We start from the raw sequence: 20157 nt of genomic DNA, 5'->3' as shown, positions 1-20157 counted from the left end.
TGGTGGTGGTGCTGACTGCTCCCCCACTAGTATCAGCTGCAGTTTGAGTGCAGCAAGCACAGAAAGGACTTCTTTCAAAAGAGGCAGCAGAAAATGCCTGAGCTGCTGGAGGGTGCAGAGGGCCAGAGCCAGGAGCCAGAGGCTGCAGGGAAGGCACCTCATGAGGGCAGAGCCTTTGCTGGAAGAGGTCAAGAGGCTTTTCACTTGACTCCTGTTTCATCATCTTGCCACACACTGATCTCTTCAGATGCTCTCTAAACCTTTGGATTACTTTCTGAAGGGGAAAGGACTTGTCCTGGAGGAGGAGCAGAGCGAGGCTGCTGAGGAGAGCTTGTAGCTGTCAGCTGGCAAGAGAGGAGGGAGATGGAGGCTCCTCCAGCCCAGGCTGTGGTCAGAGGTGTGAACACTGCATGAGGAGATGTACACACTCTCCTCCATCCACTGCGAGTGTTCTCAGGTCAAACACACCTGCACATGTGAGTTTGAGGTTTTTTGTTGCCTTTTTTATTCTGAAGAGGACTAAAGATGGTTCACATGATTACTTTTGTGCCTTCTGCAGTGCAGGTGATGCAGGCAGGGATGGAACAATGGCATCTTTATGCTTGTCAAGTCTCCATCCCCACCCAAGGCGTTGCCTAAAGCTCAAAGGTGATTTTCTTGCAGGCTTAGAACACTACACCTGCAGGGAGAACAAGAAGCTCAGTGGAGACCATGCTCCAGAAAAACTGTATCCATGATCCAAAAGCTGAATATGGAACCATGGAAGTGCACACTGCAGTGGTAGCAGAGCTGGGAATGCTGAATGGGGAGGTTTCCTGCAGTTCTGGCACGAGGAAGCAGGGGTTCTCTGGTCCTCCATAAGGATCTCTGCTTCTCCATGGGGATCTCTGGCTCTCCATGGTCCTCCATGAGGATCTCTGGTTCTCTGTGGTTCTCCATGAGGATCTCTGGTTCTCTGTGGTCCTCCATGAGGATCTCTGGTTCTCTGTGGTCCTCCATGAGGATCTCTGGTTCTTCATGAGGATCTCTGGTTCTCTGTGGTCCTCCATGAGGATCTCTGGTTCTTCATGAGGATCTCTGGCTCGCCATGGTTCTCCGTGAGGATCTCTGGTTCTCCATGGTCCTCCACAAGGATGTGCTGATGCCTTGCCCAGAGCAGGCAGTAGTTTCTGGTGGGGCTGCTCTGCTGGCAGTGGTGTTCCCAGGAGGGCAGGGCAGGGATGTTCCTGTCCCAGCAGGTCACTGGGCATGCAGGTAGCATCCTACAGCAGCTGCTCCACATCTGCATCCCTTCAAGGGACAAAACTCCTGTCCTGCTGCATGGCAGGGAGCCCTGTGGAGCCAGCACAGAGGGGACAGGCTGGGCAGCACTGGTTTAATCATTTACGCCTGCTCCTGCCATGGAAGCTGTGTGCTGGGTGGAGATGTGTGTGTTTGGGGGAGGCTGGCCCGGCCATTAGTTTGTCAGGGTTTGCAATACTGGCAGCTGGGGAGAAAACTGTTATTAAGTGTAACGTGGCACCTTGGAGACGGAAGCATGGGGAGACAATAAATACAGCCTTCCATAATGCCATTTTATGGTGTCACTCTTCAGAATTTATTAAGACTTAGCTGCAGCCATGCCTGCAGCCTCCTGTGCTGGGATCAGTAAATTGTGTTCATTATCTCCAGCACTTGCTCTGATCTGCTGTGTTTTACAAGGGAGGAGACACTGGAGGCGTGGGGACACCCCAGCTACTTTCTGCAGCTGTTTCCTTGGTGCAAATCCAGATTTTCTGGGGTTTGCTGAGACACCCCAGGCAGTGCTCGGCTGCATGGATGGACCCCAGGTGTGACGTGTTAGTTGATGAGAACACTGAGGGACTGAGCACCTGCCAAAACCTCCACAGTTCCACGGGGAACAGGGAAGGAGCTGGGTGAGGAGGGATGCCATGGGCACCTTGGAACACCCTGGCACATTTGTCACTCCACTGTGGGACCACTGCAGCTGTCTTGGATGTGCTGAGGATGCTGGGGGTGGAAAAGGGTTCACAAAGGTCCCTGAACCACCGACAGGGAGTTGTTATACCCTTCTTTGGTGTCGCCTTGCACCAGCATTTTCAAATGAAAACACAAATGAAACTGTGCTCCTTTCTCCCATTTTTTGTCAGGACAAATCCCAGCAGCAGCATGTTTGGGTACCTTCATCCTTATCCTCAGCATTTAGGTCCAGGATGGAGGAAAACAAATTCAAGCCCAACCTCCGGATAATTTATTATGTTCTTTGTGCTTAAGGGCAAAATTTAAGTTGCCAAAAGCAGATGTTTGCATGCTCTTTTTTTAGCTCTCAGAGTACTTTCTGTGTGCTTGATTGATGGACGTCCCTGTTACATTAATAGCTGGGCTTTGCAGAAAGCTGTTATTACCAGGAGAATCTGGTGTGGGTTTCAGTTTTTCTTCTTGCATTGAAAATCCATTATTAATGTCTTTTTGAGGGGAAAAAAAAAAGGTTTCAATTCAGGCATTTTGCTTTGCTTTCTCAGGCTTCTTCTCAACTGTCTTCACCGAGGTGCTTTTAAAATCAATATTACAAGTGTTCTTTATATTTTACTGGGTGGTTGAGGGTTTCTGCGTCTTGCTATTGATTTCTGACTGTACTGCAGGACACTTAGGTGGACTCTGTGATGAAGACACAAAACTTCATATATATCTTCATAATTATCACTGACTTGCTTTCTGCATGTTCCCTGTTGCTGAGCTGAGCCTGGAAGGCCCCAGGAGAGCTCTGAATGCAATCCTGAGACACCAAACTTGTGACTGTTTATTTAATTTGGGTTTGGTTTTCAACCAGGCACGGGGCTCATGTGAGGCTTGTGGGGTCTCCTCTTTTGTGTTGTCTTTGCAGAGTTCTTCTGCTCTGGCTTCTCAGGCATCTTCATGTTCTGCATTGTAGGAACATAACAAGTTCATGTCCTGGCTTTGTGTGGGGTGGTCATAATGCACCTTCAGCCTCAAGCACTGACCCTTGGGGCAGCTCTGCTAGCAGATGTCAGCATTTCAGAGCTGCAGTCATTGGATCCCAAAATGATTTGGGTTGGAATGGACTGTAAAGCTCACCCAGTCCCACCCTCTGGCATGTGCAGCGACACCTCCCACTGTCCCAGGCTGCTCCAAGCCCTGTCCAACCTGGCCTTGGGCACTGCCAGGGATCCAGGCACAGCTTTTCTGGGCACCCTGTGCCAGGGCCTCCCCACCCTCCCAGGGAACAATTCCTGCCCAATCTCCCATCCAGCCCTGCCCTCTGGCTCTGGGAAGCCGTTCCCTGGCACTGCAGGCCCTTGTAAAAGTCCAAGTCTCAATGAAGTAGTACAGAAGCACAGACTGGGTTTGTAGCTGCTGTAAAGCTGGATTTACAGACAGAGGCTCTTGGAGCACATCAGCACCGATGGCACCATCTGTGTGAGAGCTTGTTGGCACCAGAGGAACCTGTGAGGAGTGACACGACTGTGGCCAGCACGGGTCTCCAAAAAGGCTTCCATGGCTCCAGGTGGGCTGTACCAGGGGAAGCGCTCGGTGTGTGGGCACAGCCCTCCCCAGCTCTCCGTGCACTGGCACAGGCTCCGTGTGTGCCAGGGGCTGTGGCAGTACCCCCAGGCAGTGTGCAGTGGGTGTACACGGACCTCTGCTGCCCGGGTGGGGCTCTTTGCTGCTCAGGCTTATCCTGGACGGGCTCCTGGGCCTCTGCACATGGAGGCTGCACTTGGTTTCTGAGGAATTGGTTGTTGCTGTTTGTCCGTCCGTGCTGGGGACCGGGGCAATACCGGCTCCTCCGTGTCCCCGGGGGGAGCACAGGGCTCGGTGGTGGCGGCGCTGGCAGGGGCACGGCCCCGGCGCGGCCCGGCCCGGCAGAGCCGCTGTTTGCCGAGCCGGGAAAGGGGCAGCGCTGGCGTGCATAACAATGGGCAGGCTCTGACCTTGCCGCTGGAACTCACTTAGCAATTCTGTTGATGTTCTGGAAACGAAAATATCATTCAGGCCACCTTCTCCTCCAAGCTGACCCTGAGAATCTGGGAGAAGAGCTAATGAATAATTAGAGGCCTTCTTTTTTAACCCCCCGTTTTGCTGGAGTTACTGCTCAGTGTTGAACTGTGCTCTGAAGTGTCATTAGTTCCCTTGAACTTACTGGTCCGAGTGTACTTAGCATTAATATAATTGCGTAAATTGCAGTCTCATTAATCACCGGGGGCTGCGGCACATCCCCGTCGGTCGTGCTGTTCTGTGGGCGGCTTGGCGGGTGGGAAGGCCTGGCCGGGGATGGAGGCTGTGGCTGGAGCAGCCCCCTCTGCTCCGGGCCTGCTTCAGCTGTGCTCTGTGTGTGTCTCACCCTGCAGGATCTGGAGCGTTTGCCAGCAGTGCCATGATTGCAGGGAGCAGCCTTGCTTCCGCAGAGGAAAAAGGGAGTTTGTGCCGAGGGAGTTCGGCTGGACCACATCCCTGGTGCTGTCACTCTGATTTGGGTCTGATTTGGGTCTGTGGGGTCCCACAGTGCAGAGCCCAGACTCGTGGCTTTGCAGTGAACACCCAGAGCCTGAGCTCTTGCGCAGGGTCTGCTGCAGGGCTGTTTGATGATGCTGTGGCTCTGTCTCTGTGGCAGAGCTCTCAGCCTTCCTGGCAATGTAAATTCTCCTGGCTGCATGCTAAAATTACACTGAGTTATTGATTTATCTTTGAGAGGAATTCCTTCCCGAGGGACATTTCTGGCTGTTGTAGTGATTTAGTTCTTCTGGAAGTGCAGAATCCGTAGCAGAGCAGAGCCACCCTCCTGCCCTCGAGTCTGCAGCTCAGGGTCGTGCTCCCTCAGGCTTCCTCTGCAAGCTGATTTCTGTTCCAAGGCTGAGACAAGGTTACATGGCTGTTATTTCACTGTAACAACTGCAAACAAAAGGACATTTTCAGCTTTCCACTGCAGAAGCTGCAAGGCTGGGACAAGCCTTTGTGCAGCAGCATTATCTTGGGCATGTCTCAAACCCAGCTCCAAAGCTGGCATGTGGGATGTGTGGAGCCATGCCAGCGTTAATACACTCAGGCTCCTGGGAATGTTTTAGTTCCTCAGAGTGGGATATGATGGGAGCAGGATCATGCTGACACTTCTTTCTGAGAAGCTGCAGGGTGCAGCCTCTCTTTTCTTTGCTTTCTTTTGACTCACCATAGAGTGTCTCTAAAAATCAGGCCATGGAAGTTCCTGCTGGTGGTCCTGAGGAAGCAAAACCAGTTCTCTTCTACTACCACCAGTTTTCTCCCCTTGGCCCTGAAGTCACACCCCGCTAGTTGTGGCTTAGGTGGTGAGCACCAGCAGTAGAAGGACCTGACCCTTCAGGACATGGCCAGATGTTTCAGCTACTCTGTAGCTGGAGAGTGCCCAGCTCTGTGTCCTTGGGTGCCCATTTGAAGCACGTCCCTGTGGGTTCCTGTATTTAATCCCATGGTGGATTTGGCACTGATCTCAGCTGCACACTGATAAAATGTGAGGCTGCTCATGCATGTGGTGTTATAAAACAGCATCCACCAATTAGGCCTAGGGAGAACATCAATTTATTTTCCTGTGAATCAAGTGTGGCACAGATCCTTCCTTTCCCAGTGATCTATCTGTGAGATAAAACGCGTCTTTAGTGTCTATCTTAAATACTGCAGTGTTGACAAGTTCTCTTGACAGAAATTAGGCTAATGTCCCTTACGACTGCGTTAGCTGTAGAAACAAGGTTTTAAATTGAAGCTTCGCAAAGCACTATTCCAACGCGCTCTCCAAGGCATCTTCTTATTCCAGCTTTTATTATCCAAATTTGTTCTCGTTCTGGCTTGGCGGCGGGGCTGGCAGGCGGCTCTTTCCCGTCCATCCTGCTCGTCTCGCAGCCGGGCGGGTCGGGTCAGGCCCTCGCAGAGCTGAACTGGGCAGTGTTGGCCACACGTCTGCGGGCCCGCGGGCCCTGGCTCTGCGGGAGGCTCGGGGAGCCGCCGGTGCCGGGACGGGGCTGTGGCCGTGGGTGAGAGGAGCCAGCTGACACACATTGAACAGAGATGGGATCCAAGGCAGCCAGCTGCATGCCCTGCCAGCAGCACAGCGTGTCCTGAAACGCTCCCACTGGGAACTGGGAGAAGGGAGTTTGTGTTGCACATGTCTTGTCTTTGCAGTTTCAGCACTGAGTTACAGACTCAGAAGCTGAGGTCAGGAACAGAGAACGCTGAGGCCTGGTCATGAACACCCCTTCTTTAGCTTCCCAGCCTTCCTCTGGAAAATAATTTCCTTTTTTGCTCTTTTACCCTCCTCAAGTTGTGCACTTTTAGCCTTCAACTCCTCGTTTCCAACCACAGATTAACCATGGCCATCTTAAACCTCCTGATTGTCACACTGGTGTTGGTCTTGATGGATTGTCCCTCCCTCTTGTGTCCTTTCTGTGCCTCCACATTGCCAGGTTCTTTGGTGGCCATCTCATGAGTCCCTGAGAGAGGAGGAGAGGCTCTCTGAGAGTGACAGATGTGGGAGACACGATGGTTGATGATGTTCTGAAGGTGCTAATCTCCATCATAGTAAAGAAGCCAGTGGTGCCTCTTTCAAAAAGGCATTAGATGCCTGAAATTCCACAAAATTAATATGATCCTCAGCTCCTTTTGTCAGGTTCTCAATTCTCCTGGTCACCTGCCTTGTCCTTCTCTGCCTACATCCTGCATTGATCTTCTCTGAACGTAGCCAAGCCTTCAGCATCCCAGATGGGCTTTCTGGAGTAACAAATAGACCTGAGGGACGACAATTATTGAATGGATTGTAGCATTACCTTGCGGATAAAAAATGTAGTGAGTTGGAGAGGGATTAAAATGGCTTTTGTAAATAAGCTTCTCATGGATGTTGACTTGGGAACATGGCGAGACAAAAGTGGCTGCAGTGTCTCTGCAGCCTGGTGCGTTTGAGAGTTGAAATACCAGAGTGTGGCCAGATACCTTTGGTCTCTCTGTTTCTTCTGCTCGGACCTTTGAGGGATTAAACTCTCTAAACTGCTGCAGTTCACAGACTTCAAGCCCAGTATCAGAAGAAAAAATAAATCAAGTGCCTCACATTGAATCCTGAGCACATGGCTCCTGCTGCACCCAGGGCTGTGGTAGCTCACTGCAATGCCTGCCTTAAAGCGGGGAAAATGGTTTGCTGAGAAAGTGAAAAACATCTACACTCTACAAAAGGACAATCCTTCTTCTTCCTGCCCTGTGGTTATTTTTTTCCTGGTGTGTTTGCTGCTGTTGCACTGCAAGGCAGAGCAGCCCTCCCAGGAGGGAGCTGGGGTGGCAGAGCACTTGTTGGAGGAGCTCTTTGCCACAGGAAGCATTTCCTTCTTGCAGCAGCGGGTACATCAGTAGATGCTGCAGCAGTGCCTCCATCAGAGGCACTGTATTTCCCTCTCGAGCCCTCCTGTCTCCCCTTCCTTCCCTGACATCCCTCCTCCCCAGGCACCTCGCTGGCCTCCACCTTCTCTTCCACCACTTTGAGACTTCCCAGGGAGCCCAGGCACCTCATGGGAGGGCCACGCTGTGCCCTGTGTGTGACAGCCACCCCTCCTGTCCTCCTGGTTCCCCTGCCCACGAGAGAGGCAAGGTTTGGTGTGAGTTCAGCAGGCAGCTGGCTCTGGGCATGGGGCTGGCCCACGTGTGCCATCATCGTCATCACCTTGGCTGCCAGTGAGGGTGATGGCAGTCACAGGGACCTGCTCTGGCACTGCCAACCAGGGCCCTGCCTGTCCCCATGGTCCTGCCTGTCCCCATGGTCCTGCCTGTCCCCAGGGGCTCGCCTGCCCCTCCCTCCCTCTTGCTGCAGGAGTTGGAGGAGAAGCCAAGAGGATTTGGCAGGCGGTGTGAGGAGTGAGCCCAGCCCTCACGGGGTGTCTCCAGTTTGAATAGCAGCGTTCAGAGCACTCAGCACCAGCTGATCAGTTGGGAGAACATAAATCTCAGTGCCACAGGAGAGCCCTGGCTCAGGGAAAAGGGGCAGTTGTGAGCACTGTCCATCTCAATGTCCAAATGGAAGGGTGCTTTCACATTTCTAATCAAGGGTTACTTAGTGGGCAGCCCCTTCCTTGTGAGGCTTTGTTCTCCGCTAGCTGTGGATTGAATCAGGGGAGGAGGGATTGGATTCTGGCATCATTTTAAAAGCGTTTTCATTCTATTTGCTGAGGGGAACAAATTACAGAGAAGACCTCTCAGCGCTGGGACAAAAGAGTGGCTCTAAAAACCTTTTGAACCAAATGAGTGTTTGAGCTGAAGGCCTGATGGATGGTGCTTAAAGATATGGTTATTGCAGCAATGTTGGCATTAAAAATCACAGGGTGCAAGAAAGTTCTCTCAGGCATTACTGTGGGGATGAATCTCCCTGTCATTCTGGTTGTGAGGAGTCCTTAACACCTCGAGTCCACCCAGTGAGCTCTGTGGCATTGGCCACACGAGAGCAGTAGCACAGCAAGCACCAGCGGGTCACTTCTCTCTTGCTAAATCAGAAACTGGAATGGGATCAGCCTTTTTGGGGTTGCATCATTGCCCGTGGCAGGAGGGCTGGAACTGGATGATATTTAAGGTCCCTTCCAGCCCAAACCATTCCATAATTCTTTCCCTGCCCCTTCTTGAAGTGGGGTTAAAGTCCAGCAGAAATCAGTGCTGCTGCTTTGGGACCTGTGAGGAGCCTGGGCAGGAACATACTTGGTGTTGGGATGTGTCAGAACAGGGTGGCTTTGGGGCTTTCCTATGAACAGCTTTGCTGCCAGCAGCATTGCTGGGTGTTGAACCAGATTCACCCTTGGCAAGCTTGAAAGCATTTCAGATGACTTCTGTCCCTGTTCCACTGCAGCACGGAACAAAATCAGTGTTGGAGATGTTGTCGTACCTAGACATCACCATTCTGACAGGTTGATTTCCAGGATATTTATTAACATAGCTTGGAATGTCACAGAAAGGTTTGTCAAATAAACTAACCAACTGAAGTGTCTTACATGAGACTTCCTTGGTTTTGCTGAGGTGCTTTTAACTCTGCATTCACTCTCAACAACTCATCCCATTCAGGCCTTTCTGAAGACCCTCTGCAACCTCTGTGCTTTGTGGATCAGGCCCTGCCTGCTCCCTGAGTGTCTGGGTGCCCTGGGAGGCCGCAGGAAGCAGCAGTGCAAATTGTTTGCCTATGCTGTAAGGACAAAACTCCTCTCTTAGGGTTTCCTCTGCAATCCCAGGAAGAGAAGGACATCTCTGTCCTTGTCAGCCCTCTGGGCGATGATCAGACAGAAGAGCAGTGATGAAACCAAGCAGGCACCACCAGGACTGGCCACTCGCAGGCAGAGCCAGCACAGCTCCTTCTGCCCGAGCTGGGCAGTGCCTGGGAGAGGTGGCACCATGGCACTGGGCATGGTGCATCACCCCAGGGGCTCATCCTGCATCCCATCCCTGGCAGAGCTCATGCTTAAGGGACAGTTCATTAATATGGACAGCACACAGTGATTTTATAAAAGAGTTTCCTCTAGAATTGATTGCAATAGGTAACAGAGCCCCTGCTGTCACTGGTTGCCTGAGAAAGCAAGAGGCAGTGACCAGACTGGTGCTTCTCTGAGGTGCTTCCCAGCTGTACTTCCCAGTGGGAGTAAGAGCTGCACAGGGAGTGGATTTGTAAAGCATTTCTTCCAGCATCACAGGAGTTTGTACTTGGAATGTGCACACAGGTGTCTGAGCTTCCTTCCTGCCTGAGGTGGGGAATGCTGGGGATGCTGGGCAGCTGCTGGGGGAGCTTCCAGGCCTGGTGCTGTGAAACCTCTCCACCAGCTATCAGGAGGAGGTGACATAGAGCATATTAAGGACATTTTCCAGTGGCATTTAACTGGGAGGAGCAGTGAGTGTCAGACAGTGAACTAATGCAAAAGTGCACAGAGCAGAGTGAAAAAGGGACAGAAAAAGTAAAATGAGATTCAGGCTCTGGGCTTCATCTTCCCATCAGTAATCTGTCTCTTCCTTACCTGTGTATGCTACATATCTTCCTTTTGTGTGTGAAAATGTTTTGAAGTAACAAACAATCTGGAGAGTGGTAGGACTTGCCTTTGTAAGAAAGAAAGGTAAAAAAAAAGGAGGCAGGCTTTGTTGCTTCCTTGCTCAGCAGCTCTAAGCAGAGTCTGGGATCAGGGTGTGAGCTGAGCCCCCCAGACTGGGTCTGGCTCCTCTGTTTCCCTCCAGGCACCCTGGTGTGGGACATCCCATCCACACAGGCACAACTGGAGTCAGGCACAGTGTCTCCTGTGTGCCACCAGCACATGATGCCCCAGCCTCAGCCAGTTCCCCAGCCTTGGCACTGCTGGCTCCTGGAGCCAGGGATGCAGCTGTGGGATGGGATGCTGCTCGCTGGGATTTGTCTCCTGGTAGTTTTTAATCATTATTTTATTAACGGAGAAGGTGCGGTGCCATCAGATAACTTATAGTGGATGCTCTGTCAGTGTGATTATTTCAATACTGCAGCACTGCCGGTGTGTTTTGCTGGAACATTCACATATTGATTCCAGATTCCTTTGTTGCTTGTACTAGAAAGAAAGTCCCTTTTCCCTCACTCCCTGTGTGGAGAGAAACAAAGAGTAAAGGAAGGTAGATGTTATCTGAGGCTTGCTCACATACCAAGGTAATTTTTGAGAGCTGCAGAGCCACTTACTGACTCATAACTGGGGCTTGTTTTCAAGCCCTTAATAGATTTTTTGAATTCTCTTACAATGGCAGACAAGGTGTGGTAGATAAGGACAGATGCTGTGGAAGATTTCGGGATGTAACGGAAAGGCAGCTGGGACCCTTCCTCCTCCTCATCCACAGAGATAAGCGAATAACCCCTCTGTGGCATGCGACCCCTCCTAACTCCAGTAGTTTTCCATTCCCTTACTAACTCTAACTAGACCCACCGTCCCCTTATGACGTAGTGAAACCCCTTCAAGTATTTAACACCAAGATGCAAGGTAATAAATGCCATTTTGACCATCCACCACATTGGTGTCGGCGTTTGTCTATGGCCCGAGAGGCTGGGGTGAGGCCGAGCCACCGTGCTGTCCTTTGAAACCAGGTCGCCTGCCTTCTAGCAGAAGGCAACAAATCTGGTGCCAAAACCCGGGAGGAAACAATCGGGGAATCGGGGTTCGCCTGGACAAAGAACAGCGGCCGGAGCGGCGGGTACCGACTTCGGCGAGAGAGAGATGTTCCCTGGACCCATGAGAGCCATGGAAGCCGTTGCGAAGGTCGTGAGTCTGATTCATAAGCAGTGGGGAATTAAGTGCAAGCTCAGGGATTTTCACCTTGCTATGGCAAGATTATTAGAGCTTGGGGTGATCGACTGACCCGTAGAAATCCTCCATTCAGAGGTGTGGGAGAAATGCACGGTAGGCCTAGCTGAGGACACAAAATCCTCAGGCAGTGGCAAAAGCCTCAAGGCGTGGGGTAAAGTCGAACAGGCCCTGCGCAAGGCGCTTGAGGAACAGGAGACCTGGAGTGCCGCGCGTGTGTGTTTATTAGCTACCCCCAAGCTGGGGATAGCAGCGGCAACGCAAACCGCCTCTGAAAGCGGTCTGTCTGAGGGCGGGGATCCGCAGGGACCGGGCGCTGGTTTGCAGGTCAGTGTATGATGTACAACTTCCCTGCCTGTAGCTGTGCAGTGAGTTGGGGCTCAGCCCTGTCCCCATGCTGGAACACAAACCCACTTGTGGCCAGCAGCATGTGGAATGATATGCTAGAAAGGAGCTGGGCAGGATGAGACCTTTCTCCTTTAGTGAAGAAACACAGCTGCTCATTTGGTTGGTCTAGAAAAAGAGAGATGGGGTTCTTTGGCTATCACTGCATGCTGCATATTCCGCACAGCAGCCCTCTGCTTTTAGTAATGTGGTGCACAACGTGCCTGATCCTCCCTGAGTTGTGAGCCTGGGTGAAGCATGTCCTGTTTTCCATTTGTTTATTTATTTATCATCTTGTTTTCAGCCCCTGCAAAGCTTGATATTGGTATAGAGCCTGGGAAACGTGCACAGAGCAGAGTAACAGATAGTTGTGATTTGGTTACAAGGCAATAATTTAAGTGGACAGGTTTAGCTGATAACATAAAGCACACAAGAGAAATCGCTTCGGTTTATAAATGTCAGCAGAGCTCCTGCGAGTGAGCTGCTGCCTGGTGCTGCTGCTCCATCCAATATATTATAAGGAGATATAAACAGATGTCTGAAAAAATCTGGCTGACCAAGATTAAAAGAATGGGGCTATAAATTAAGGTCTTCCTTGGCATCTCTTTAAGCAACTTTATGGACCGAGCGCATCCAAATGAACGAGTGCTAATGCTCGGAGGGATCTCCAAGGGGTTGGGGCTGCAGAGGCTTGGGCACATGGCAGCACCCAGGGGTGGGGACAGCTTGTGGGGACTGCAGTGTCAGAGCTGGCATGGGAGACTAAAGCCTGTCCTGGTGCTTCTGCAGCTGATAAAGGGATTAGGTCAGGATCAGGAATAACACCATCCCTGCAGTGTCGCCACAGGATCAGTGTCTCCTGCTTGGAAAATAAATGCTGTTGCTCTGCTTTGACATTTATTCCCAGTAAAGGCCTTGTCATTTGTACAGAGACAAGGGTTTTATCCTCTGGGAGTACTTTACCTGTTGGACACTGTCTTCTTGGCTGTGAGGCAGCTGGGTGATTGAGGGGCAGGTGGGTGGCACGTCCCCAGCAGGGCCACTGGGAGCTCTGCTCAGACCCTGCAGCTTTCTCTTGATCCATCATCCCAAGGCCGTGCAGTAACACCTATTCAAACTGAGAGCAGGTTCAGACTGGATATTAGGAAGGAATCCTTCCCTGGCACAGGGTGCCCAGAGCAGCTGTGGCTGCCCCTGGATCCCTGGCAGTGTCCAAGGCCAGGCTGGACAGGGCTTGGAGCAACCTGGGACAGTGGGAGGTGTCCCTGCCCAGTGCAGGGGTGGCACTGGATTAGCTTTAAGGTTCCTTTCCACCCAAACCACTCTGTGATTCTATGATTCTGTGACTTTATTTTTAACTTATTTTAATTTATTTTAGTTGTGGTTAAAAAAATCCCATGTGTGGGATATTTTTTAAGTGGTAAGGAGTACAAAACAGTTGTGGGGGTGGGAGTTTGCTGCTTCCCCCTCCACAGCTGTAGCCCTTCTGGCAGGTTCATGGAGGGGATTTCACAGCTATTTCTGCTCACTGGGTAGTTGATTTAGAGCTGGGACATTAATTAGAATGGAATCTCTTCTTTCCCTTTATGAGGAGCAAGGGATGAGGTCTGGCAGCTGTAGGATTTGCAGCTCTCTGGGAAGAGGGCCCATTCAGTAACACATCTATGCAGTGCCTACCTGTGGATACACACCTTTTATTTGTCTGAGGTGTCAAGGAAAAAAAGTTACAAAATGGCTTAAATGGAGACGTGTTTTTATATTTTTTAATTGAGTTTCATTTCCCAAATGCAACTCAATGCAAACAATAAGTAAAAAATTAATTTCTCTCGGGAAAAAGCTATTAACAGAATGATTCCTTTTTAGCAGGATGTGAAGCTGTGTAATTGCTTACATATGTATTGCTCCAGTGTGTGCTCCCAGTTGTTGAATAGTATCAAATTATAGGACTCAAAGAGAATCAACTATTTTTAAGGGAAATGTCTAGAAGCTACATACTGAAACATGATTAAAATTCAGGATTTCCAGCTTACTCGTCTAAATCAGCAATTTTAATCACATTATTCAAGTCAACCCACCCTCAAACACACTTTTGACTTCAAAATACCCCAAACTAAATAAGGCAGAAGACCTTCCTTGGACAGCTGTAACATTTTAAAGTGGCAGTGTCAATCTTTTTGTTGAAAACAGAGATGTTCTTCATGGTTTATTTATTGAAGCAGTGTGTTTGTCCTGCTGTGCCATGAACCTGGGCTACTGTGCAGAGTGGCGAGGAGAAATCCCTGGAGCACCGAGAGCTGCTTAAATACATCAGGGCTGGGAGTTTACTTTGGGGTTGGGATGCTCTTGGTTAAATCTCGTTTAGTGTGCAAAGCAGGAGCAAGAAGGGTTTGTGTCTTGGCTGATGCAGCCTCTGTAATTTGGCTGTGCTGAGTGTGGAGCTCGTGAGCACCAGGTTCGGGTTTGGTTTTGTTTCCTGCTTGCTGAGAACAGAAACGGGAGGAGGGCCAGGCCCCCCCCCCCCACCCGGCCCTTCTGGAGCCTGCTCCTGTGCTTTCCTTTTGGATGATTCTCAAGCAAAGCCCATCCACCTCCTTCCTCTCCCCTGGCAGGCGGGAGGCTGATGAGGCTGGATGCAGCAGGAGCACGGCAGCCGGAGCGCCCTGTGCTGTGCTCCTCTGACAGGGGCTATTCCTGGCTGTGTGACAGTCCAGAGCTGCTGCAGCCACTGCTGGGGCTGTGACCCAGCGCTGGTGACATGGCCAGGAAAGCCACTGGCCTTGGGGGGAGGCACCCAGCTCGCCCCTTGCTTTGCCCCTTGAGTGCGTTCGTGTCTGCGGAGGAGGGATTGTCCTCCTGCGTCCGTGCGCTCAGCACGCGATGGCATTTCATCCTGCAGCACCTGGGGTTGGAAGGGACCTTGAAGCTCATCTCGATCCACCTCCCTGCCTCCACTGGACCAGGTTATCATTTGCTGTGTTTTCCTTGCTGGCAGAGCCCTGTCTTGGTGTCTCCTGAGCCGAGGACAGGAGATGTGGTGTTGCCCTTTTCATGGAGATCCTATACACTCCTTTCTGACCAGCACGTCCCAGCTCACCGCCAGTGAGAGGCACAGATTGGTGATGGCACCAAATTCCTGCAGAGCCCAACTTCTCAGCATGAGAGGATGCTCCCATAGATAGACAGAGATTAAAGGTCCTGTGTATCACAAGTTTGGAGGTTGGGATGTGCCCATGGAAAGCATTCCAAGTATGCTTTAGGAGGCACATCTAGCCTGTCCTCACATAGTTTATGGTGGGGAGATAATCACATCTGTCCTCTCACCTATCTAAAAATGCAGCTTCCAGTGGACAGGACTGATGGAGAGAAAGAAGGTCTACCAGAAATGCAGACATTGCTTTAATATGAAATCCTCCAAGATGGATTTTCCTGGTTTTTTCTAAATGCATTTGTACCTACTGGATGACTGCAGGCTTTGAAATGATTGTGTGAATTGTGACAAACATCCCAGTCTTATGTAGGAAGCACCAGGTCCTTTGATCACGGAAATGTCTCTTTGGTCTGGAACAGGGAGGGATCAATCCAGTTGTTCCTGAGCCCAGAGTTTTTGGTCTGTGAGTACATGTATTTATTGTACAAAATAATTACCCTTATCTTCAATTCTCTTTGGTAGGAGATGCTCCCTGTCTCCTGCAAGCTGTTACTCTATCTCAGGGATCTTTTTAGGTGAAAGGAGGCGAGAAAGGAAAGGCTGAATAGGGAATCCACCTCAGGAGGGAGGAGGGTGAGTGTTGGAGTCCAGGGGATCCCTCTGACAGCCCTGGAGAGTCAGGGGGCTGTACAGGGGGGTCTGGGATCTGTACAAGGGGGTCAGCCAGCCTCCCACAGAGCCCAGAAGGACTCTGATTCTGGCTTCTATCCATGGAAGTGAATGCTCACATGAAGGAAGAATCACAGATCCTAAGAATTTAGAAGTAGATAGTAGTTTGTCATAGAGTATAAATATAGAGATTAGGATTCATAGTATACGGGGCTGAGAGGACAAGATGGAGGAATTGGGGAGTGGCCCCTAGTTTCCTTGTTCTTGTTCTCATCCCCCATCTTTTGCTGATTTGGACTTTAGAGATTGGTTTAGAATAGAACTGACATGTTAGCGTAGCAAGTTAGTATTGGTAATGTTCTGTAAACAATAAATACGTCTTGGACTGTGGTTGGGTCGGGGATACGGTACATAAGGTACGGGGCTCTCTGATCCGCCCCAGTCCAGGGCAGCCCAGCGCCAGTCCAACGGCGCGTCTTGCTTTGCTGGGGACGCCTTGCAAAGCCGAACAAGAACTGGTAGATAATATGAAATAAACAACCTTGATAACTTGAGCTGCTGGACTCACAGTGTCATCTCTGCCTTCGGTGTGAAACGCTCAGGGCAAAGAGAAGACAGAAAACCTTATTATCTTGGGGAACAGCAACCCCAGGGAAATACCCAGGGAACAGCAACCCTGGGGGAAGATTTCACCACCTCGGGGAACGGCCGCCCCGAGGGGAATCTCGGGGAACATCAACCCGGAGAGGTGAGCAGCTGTGGTCTGTCGGTCCATCTGTGAGCAGCTCTGTGGCTGTTCAGCTGCAGCCTCACTGTCGTGGGCAGGCAGAATTCCTGCATTAGGAGAAGAATAAATGCCATCAAGAAATAGCAACCAAATACTGCCTCCTCTTCACCCCAGTGCTGGGCTGGCCATCAAGATGTGTTTGTGGTGAACTGGTGAAAACCACTGTGAATTTCCTATCTTTTCTGCATTTAAAAACGAAGCTGAATGTATTCTGTGTATTTTTGTTGGCAGACAGTAGTGATCATAAATTCCTTTTCATACTGTATTCCCACACCAGCACAGCCTTGATGTGCAGCGTACCTGGCTGTACTCTGTGGGGTGCTTTGATTTCCCTTTGGCAACTTCATTTTATTCTGTCTGCCCCAATCAGCAACAATTCCTCTTTCCCAATGTAGCCTCCAAATACACTCCTGGTGCAGAGTTTTAGTACTCTCCTAGGCCCAGGGCGGGCAGGGAGGAAGGAACCAGTGTCTGCTGGGCTGAGGATTCCACCTCCACTGCTGATCAGAGCCAGCCTGGCAGGACAGGGACACCTTTGGCTCAGGGTGGCATTTCTGGGAGGGAAAAGCAGCCCTTTTAGGAGTGCTGCTGGATGGGAGGGGGTTCAGTAGTGGATATTCCACTCCTCACTATGTGGTTTGAAGCTTTTCTCCCCTTCTCCTAGGGAGGAGTATGTGCCTTCAGCTCCCAGTTCCTTCCAAAGCTGGAGCAGTGAATCCTCTGAAATAACTTGACCTTTGTTTGTAGGTCAGGCTGTTCCTGCTGGGTCACACGTGCGGATGAACCTGCAGACAGGAGAGAGAGAAGCCAAGCTCCCAGACAGAGAAAATGGAGAAAGTGACATGAGAGAAGAGAGAAGAAGGAAAAGGTACAGACATTAAAGGATTGGGTTGGGTGGGCAGTAGGATTCATGCCTTTTATTAGAGGCCAGGTTCCTTGGAGCACTCAATTACTGCTTGTTCCTGAGACTTCATTGCTGGGTTAGGACCTCAGCAGTGCAGAAAGCAGAGCCCTGTCCTCTATGATCCTTTTGGGATGGCAGTAGAAGTGCCCTAAGTACACATTCAGAGGCATCTTGATGGCTGCTCATGCCACAAGACCAAACCAAATTGGCAATATGGCTTCTTTGGGTGACATTTTGTCTTTTGAAATATCTACAGCAAGTGGACTGAAGTGCTTTCTGAGCGTAGTCCTTGACATCAGGTGTTAGGGCCTGAGCCAGGTGCAGTGTCCTGGCTGCAGCAGCCCCACAGACCCACCTGAACAGCACGCACTCCAAGAGCCCCTGAAGATCACCTCTTCCCTGCAACCACCTTTCCAAAATGCTTTAAAGGTCGGCTGGTGCTGACTTAGGCCTTGGAAGCCTGAGAGGAACGCCTGGTTTAGTTCCTGTGGGGAAGGTCTCTGGTGAAGCGCGTGGTATTTCCCAGTGCCGCCTGTGCTGGGGTTGCTGGGGCAGTGTGGGGCTTTGGGGACAGCTGCCCGGGCAGGGGCTGAGCTCGGGGCCCCGTTGGGCCCACGGCAGCAGCAGCCACAGGGCCCAAAGCCCCCCGGCCCCTGGCCAGCACAGGCTGCAGTGGCCCTGCAGCTGGCAGCCTTTGGGGGCACAGGGGCCAGTGGCCGGTGCCAGGGGCAGGAAGGCGGGCAGGGCCAGCATCCCCTGGCTGGGCTTTTGTCTCTGGGCCAATGCGGGCACAGGGCAATGCAGAGCAGGCTGGGAAGCAAAGGCTGGAGCCTTTGGGGGCTCCAGGGCTGCAGCATCAGGCCCTGCAGCAGCCCAGATGCAGGTGCCACAGTGTCCAAGGCTGTCGTGGCCTTGAGAGCAGGAAGGTGCATTCTGCACGGCTGTGGCCTGATGGTGGCTGTGGGTCCAGGAGTGGCTGTGGCTGCAGCAGGAAGGGTGGCAGAAGGTTTTGCTGCCTGCTCTGGTGTCAGGGCCCCGTCTGTGCTGGGGCCAGCTTTGCTCTTGGGGCCAGGGCTGTGCAGCAGCTCGGGCACACGAGCAGTGCCCAGTGCCGGGAGCGGCGTCAGTGGAACCCCCGTGCACAGGGACCCCCAGCCCCAGGGTGGCCGTGCCAGCACCCCCAGGCACCTCCAGCCCCAGCAGCCCTGGGCAGGTAGAAACCACAAGCGTGCAAATGCTGCCCGTGCCCAAAGCAAGTGCAAAGACAATTGGGTTCTGGAAAAGAAATAGTATTTATTTACTGAAGATCAGCAAAATGGTAGATTTACGGAAGGTGTTTCATTAGAAGAATCCTTAGAACAACAACAACCTACAGAACGTATTTACAGGGGAGCCTATAACTAACAATCTTCAGAACATATTTACAAGACACCTCTAACATATGGAACCTCTATAGAACGTATATACAACTTATATACAGAGGGGTCATGTCAGTGACCAACATCTCCATCATTCTGGGATGTCAGGGAAGCAGCAGAGTGGGACTCCCCTGGGCAGCGTGTCCCTGTGCAGGGCCAGCCTGCCCAGCCCCAGCCTGGCAGCAGGGGACCCACTCTGCCTTTGGGCAGGGCATGGGGAACATTTGTCCTTCTCCTAGAGCTCTATCTTCACCCCAAGATCATAGGCTCTTCTTCCTCATTCTCATCAACCTCCATGTCCACAATCTCATCTTGGACATCCACCTCCATGTCCTCTATGTTGTCCTCCTCATCCACCTCCATTTCTATGATGTCATCCTCCACATCGATCTCCATGTCCTCAACAGCCTCTTCCATGTCCACCTCCATCATTTCTTCCACATTCCCCACCATCTCCACTTCCATGGGCTCCTCGGTGTCTCTGGCAATCTGCATGAGGCAACTCCAGGTCACCGAGGGCTCCCTGTCCCACACCATCCATCCCTACAGGGCTGCAGCCAGCCCGGGCAGTCAGGGACTGCCCCCCTCCCTGCAACAGCACTGTGCCTCCACTGGGACACGAGTGCCCATCCTGCTGGGCTTGGTGCTGGAGTGCAGGCAGCAGGAAAAGTGCAGGCAGCAGGAGGAGCTCAGCAGCGAGGGACGGAGCCCAGAGCGCGTCAGCCCTGACCGCTGGCAGCAGCTGAAGTGCCCGCTGTGCTCGTTTCCAGGCCCTGCACGTGGAACCTGGAACCCTCTGGGAGCTGTGATGTCACAGACGTTTCAGGGCCACTCCACAGGGGGAGATGGGTGTGGTAGAGTGATCCAATCCTGCAATGGTTTGGCTTGGAAGGGACCCTGAAGATCATCGGGTTCCAACGTGAGCAAGCTCCCAGCACAGCAGGTTGCTGCGGCCCCTGTGCGACCTGGCCTGGGATGTTGCTGGGGATGGGGCATCCACGGCCTCTCTGCACAGGTTCCTGTGTCAGGGACGATAAAGGACTTCTTCCCATCGTCAAATCTCTCCCAGGTCTCCTGCAGTTTGATCCCATTTGTCCTTGTCCTGTGTCTGCAGTTCCTGAGGGAGAGACGCCCTCCTGCTTCCCTGTAGCCCCTTCACTCGGTGGAAAGATGCTCTGAGGTCTCCACACCAGCTTCTGCTCTCCGGCCTCTCCAGCCCCAAGTTTCTCAGGCTTTCCCCATTGGGGAAGTGCTCCAGTGGCCTCAGCAACTTTGTGGCTTTGTCTGGCACTCAACAGCTTCTGTGGGGACAAGAGGGGCCATCAGCCCTGCGGGTGTCACACAGCCCACGGAAGGCACTGGCCTTGGGAATTGCCAAAGCCCGGGAGCTCTGCGGTTCCCAAAGTGATGGAGAGAGGAGAAGACAATGAGCAGTGGCAGGGCAGGAAGGCTGAATCACAGAGATGGAGAGCTGATGATCCTGGGGGTGTGTGCAGTGTTTGTGGAGGGTTTAACGATGGTGCTGGCATCTCTTCCAGGAC

At 51.8% G+C, this 20157-nt stretch overlaps 1 protein-coding gene across 1 annotated transcript in view; it reads left to right on the top strand.

Annotated features, from left to right (window-relative positions):
* The window catches only part of SIL1 (SIL1 nucleotide exchange factor), a 94372-nt gene that overhangs the window by 33019 nt on the left and 41196 nt on the right, over window positions 1–20157 (top strand). The window contains exon 4 of the mRNA XM_063413778.1: window positions 17042–17162. Coding sequence (XP_063269848.1) covers window positions 17042–17162 — 121 coding nt within the window. The remainder of the gene's footprint in view (window positions 1–17041; window positions 17163–20157) is intronic.

Source organism: Prinia subflava, chromosome 16 (assembly GCF_021018805.1).
Source record: "Prinia subflava isolate CZ2003 ecotype Zambia chromosome 16, Cam_Psub_1.2, whole genome shotgun sequence".
NCBI classification, from domain to species: Eukaryota; Metazoa; Chordata; class Aves; order Passeriformes; family Cisticolidae; genus Prinia; species Prinia subflava.
Note: the sequence above shows the minus strand (reverse complement) of the source record. Positions and strands in the feature narration are given on the sequence as shown.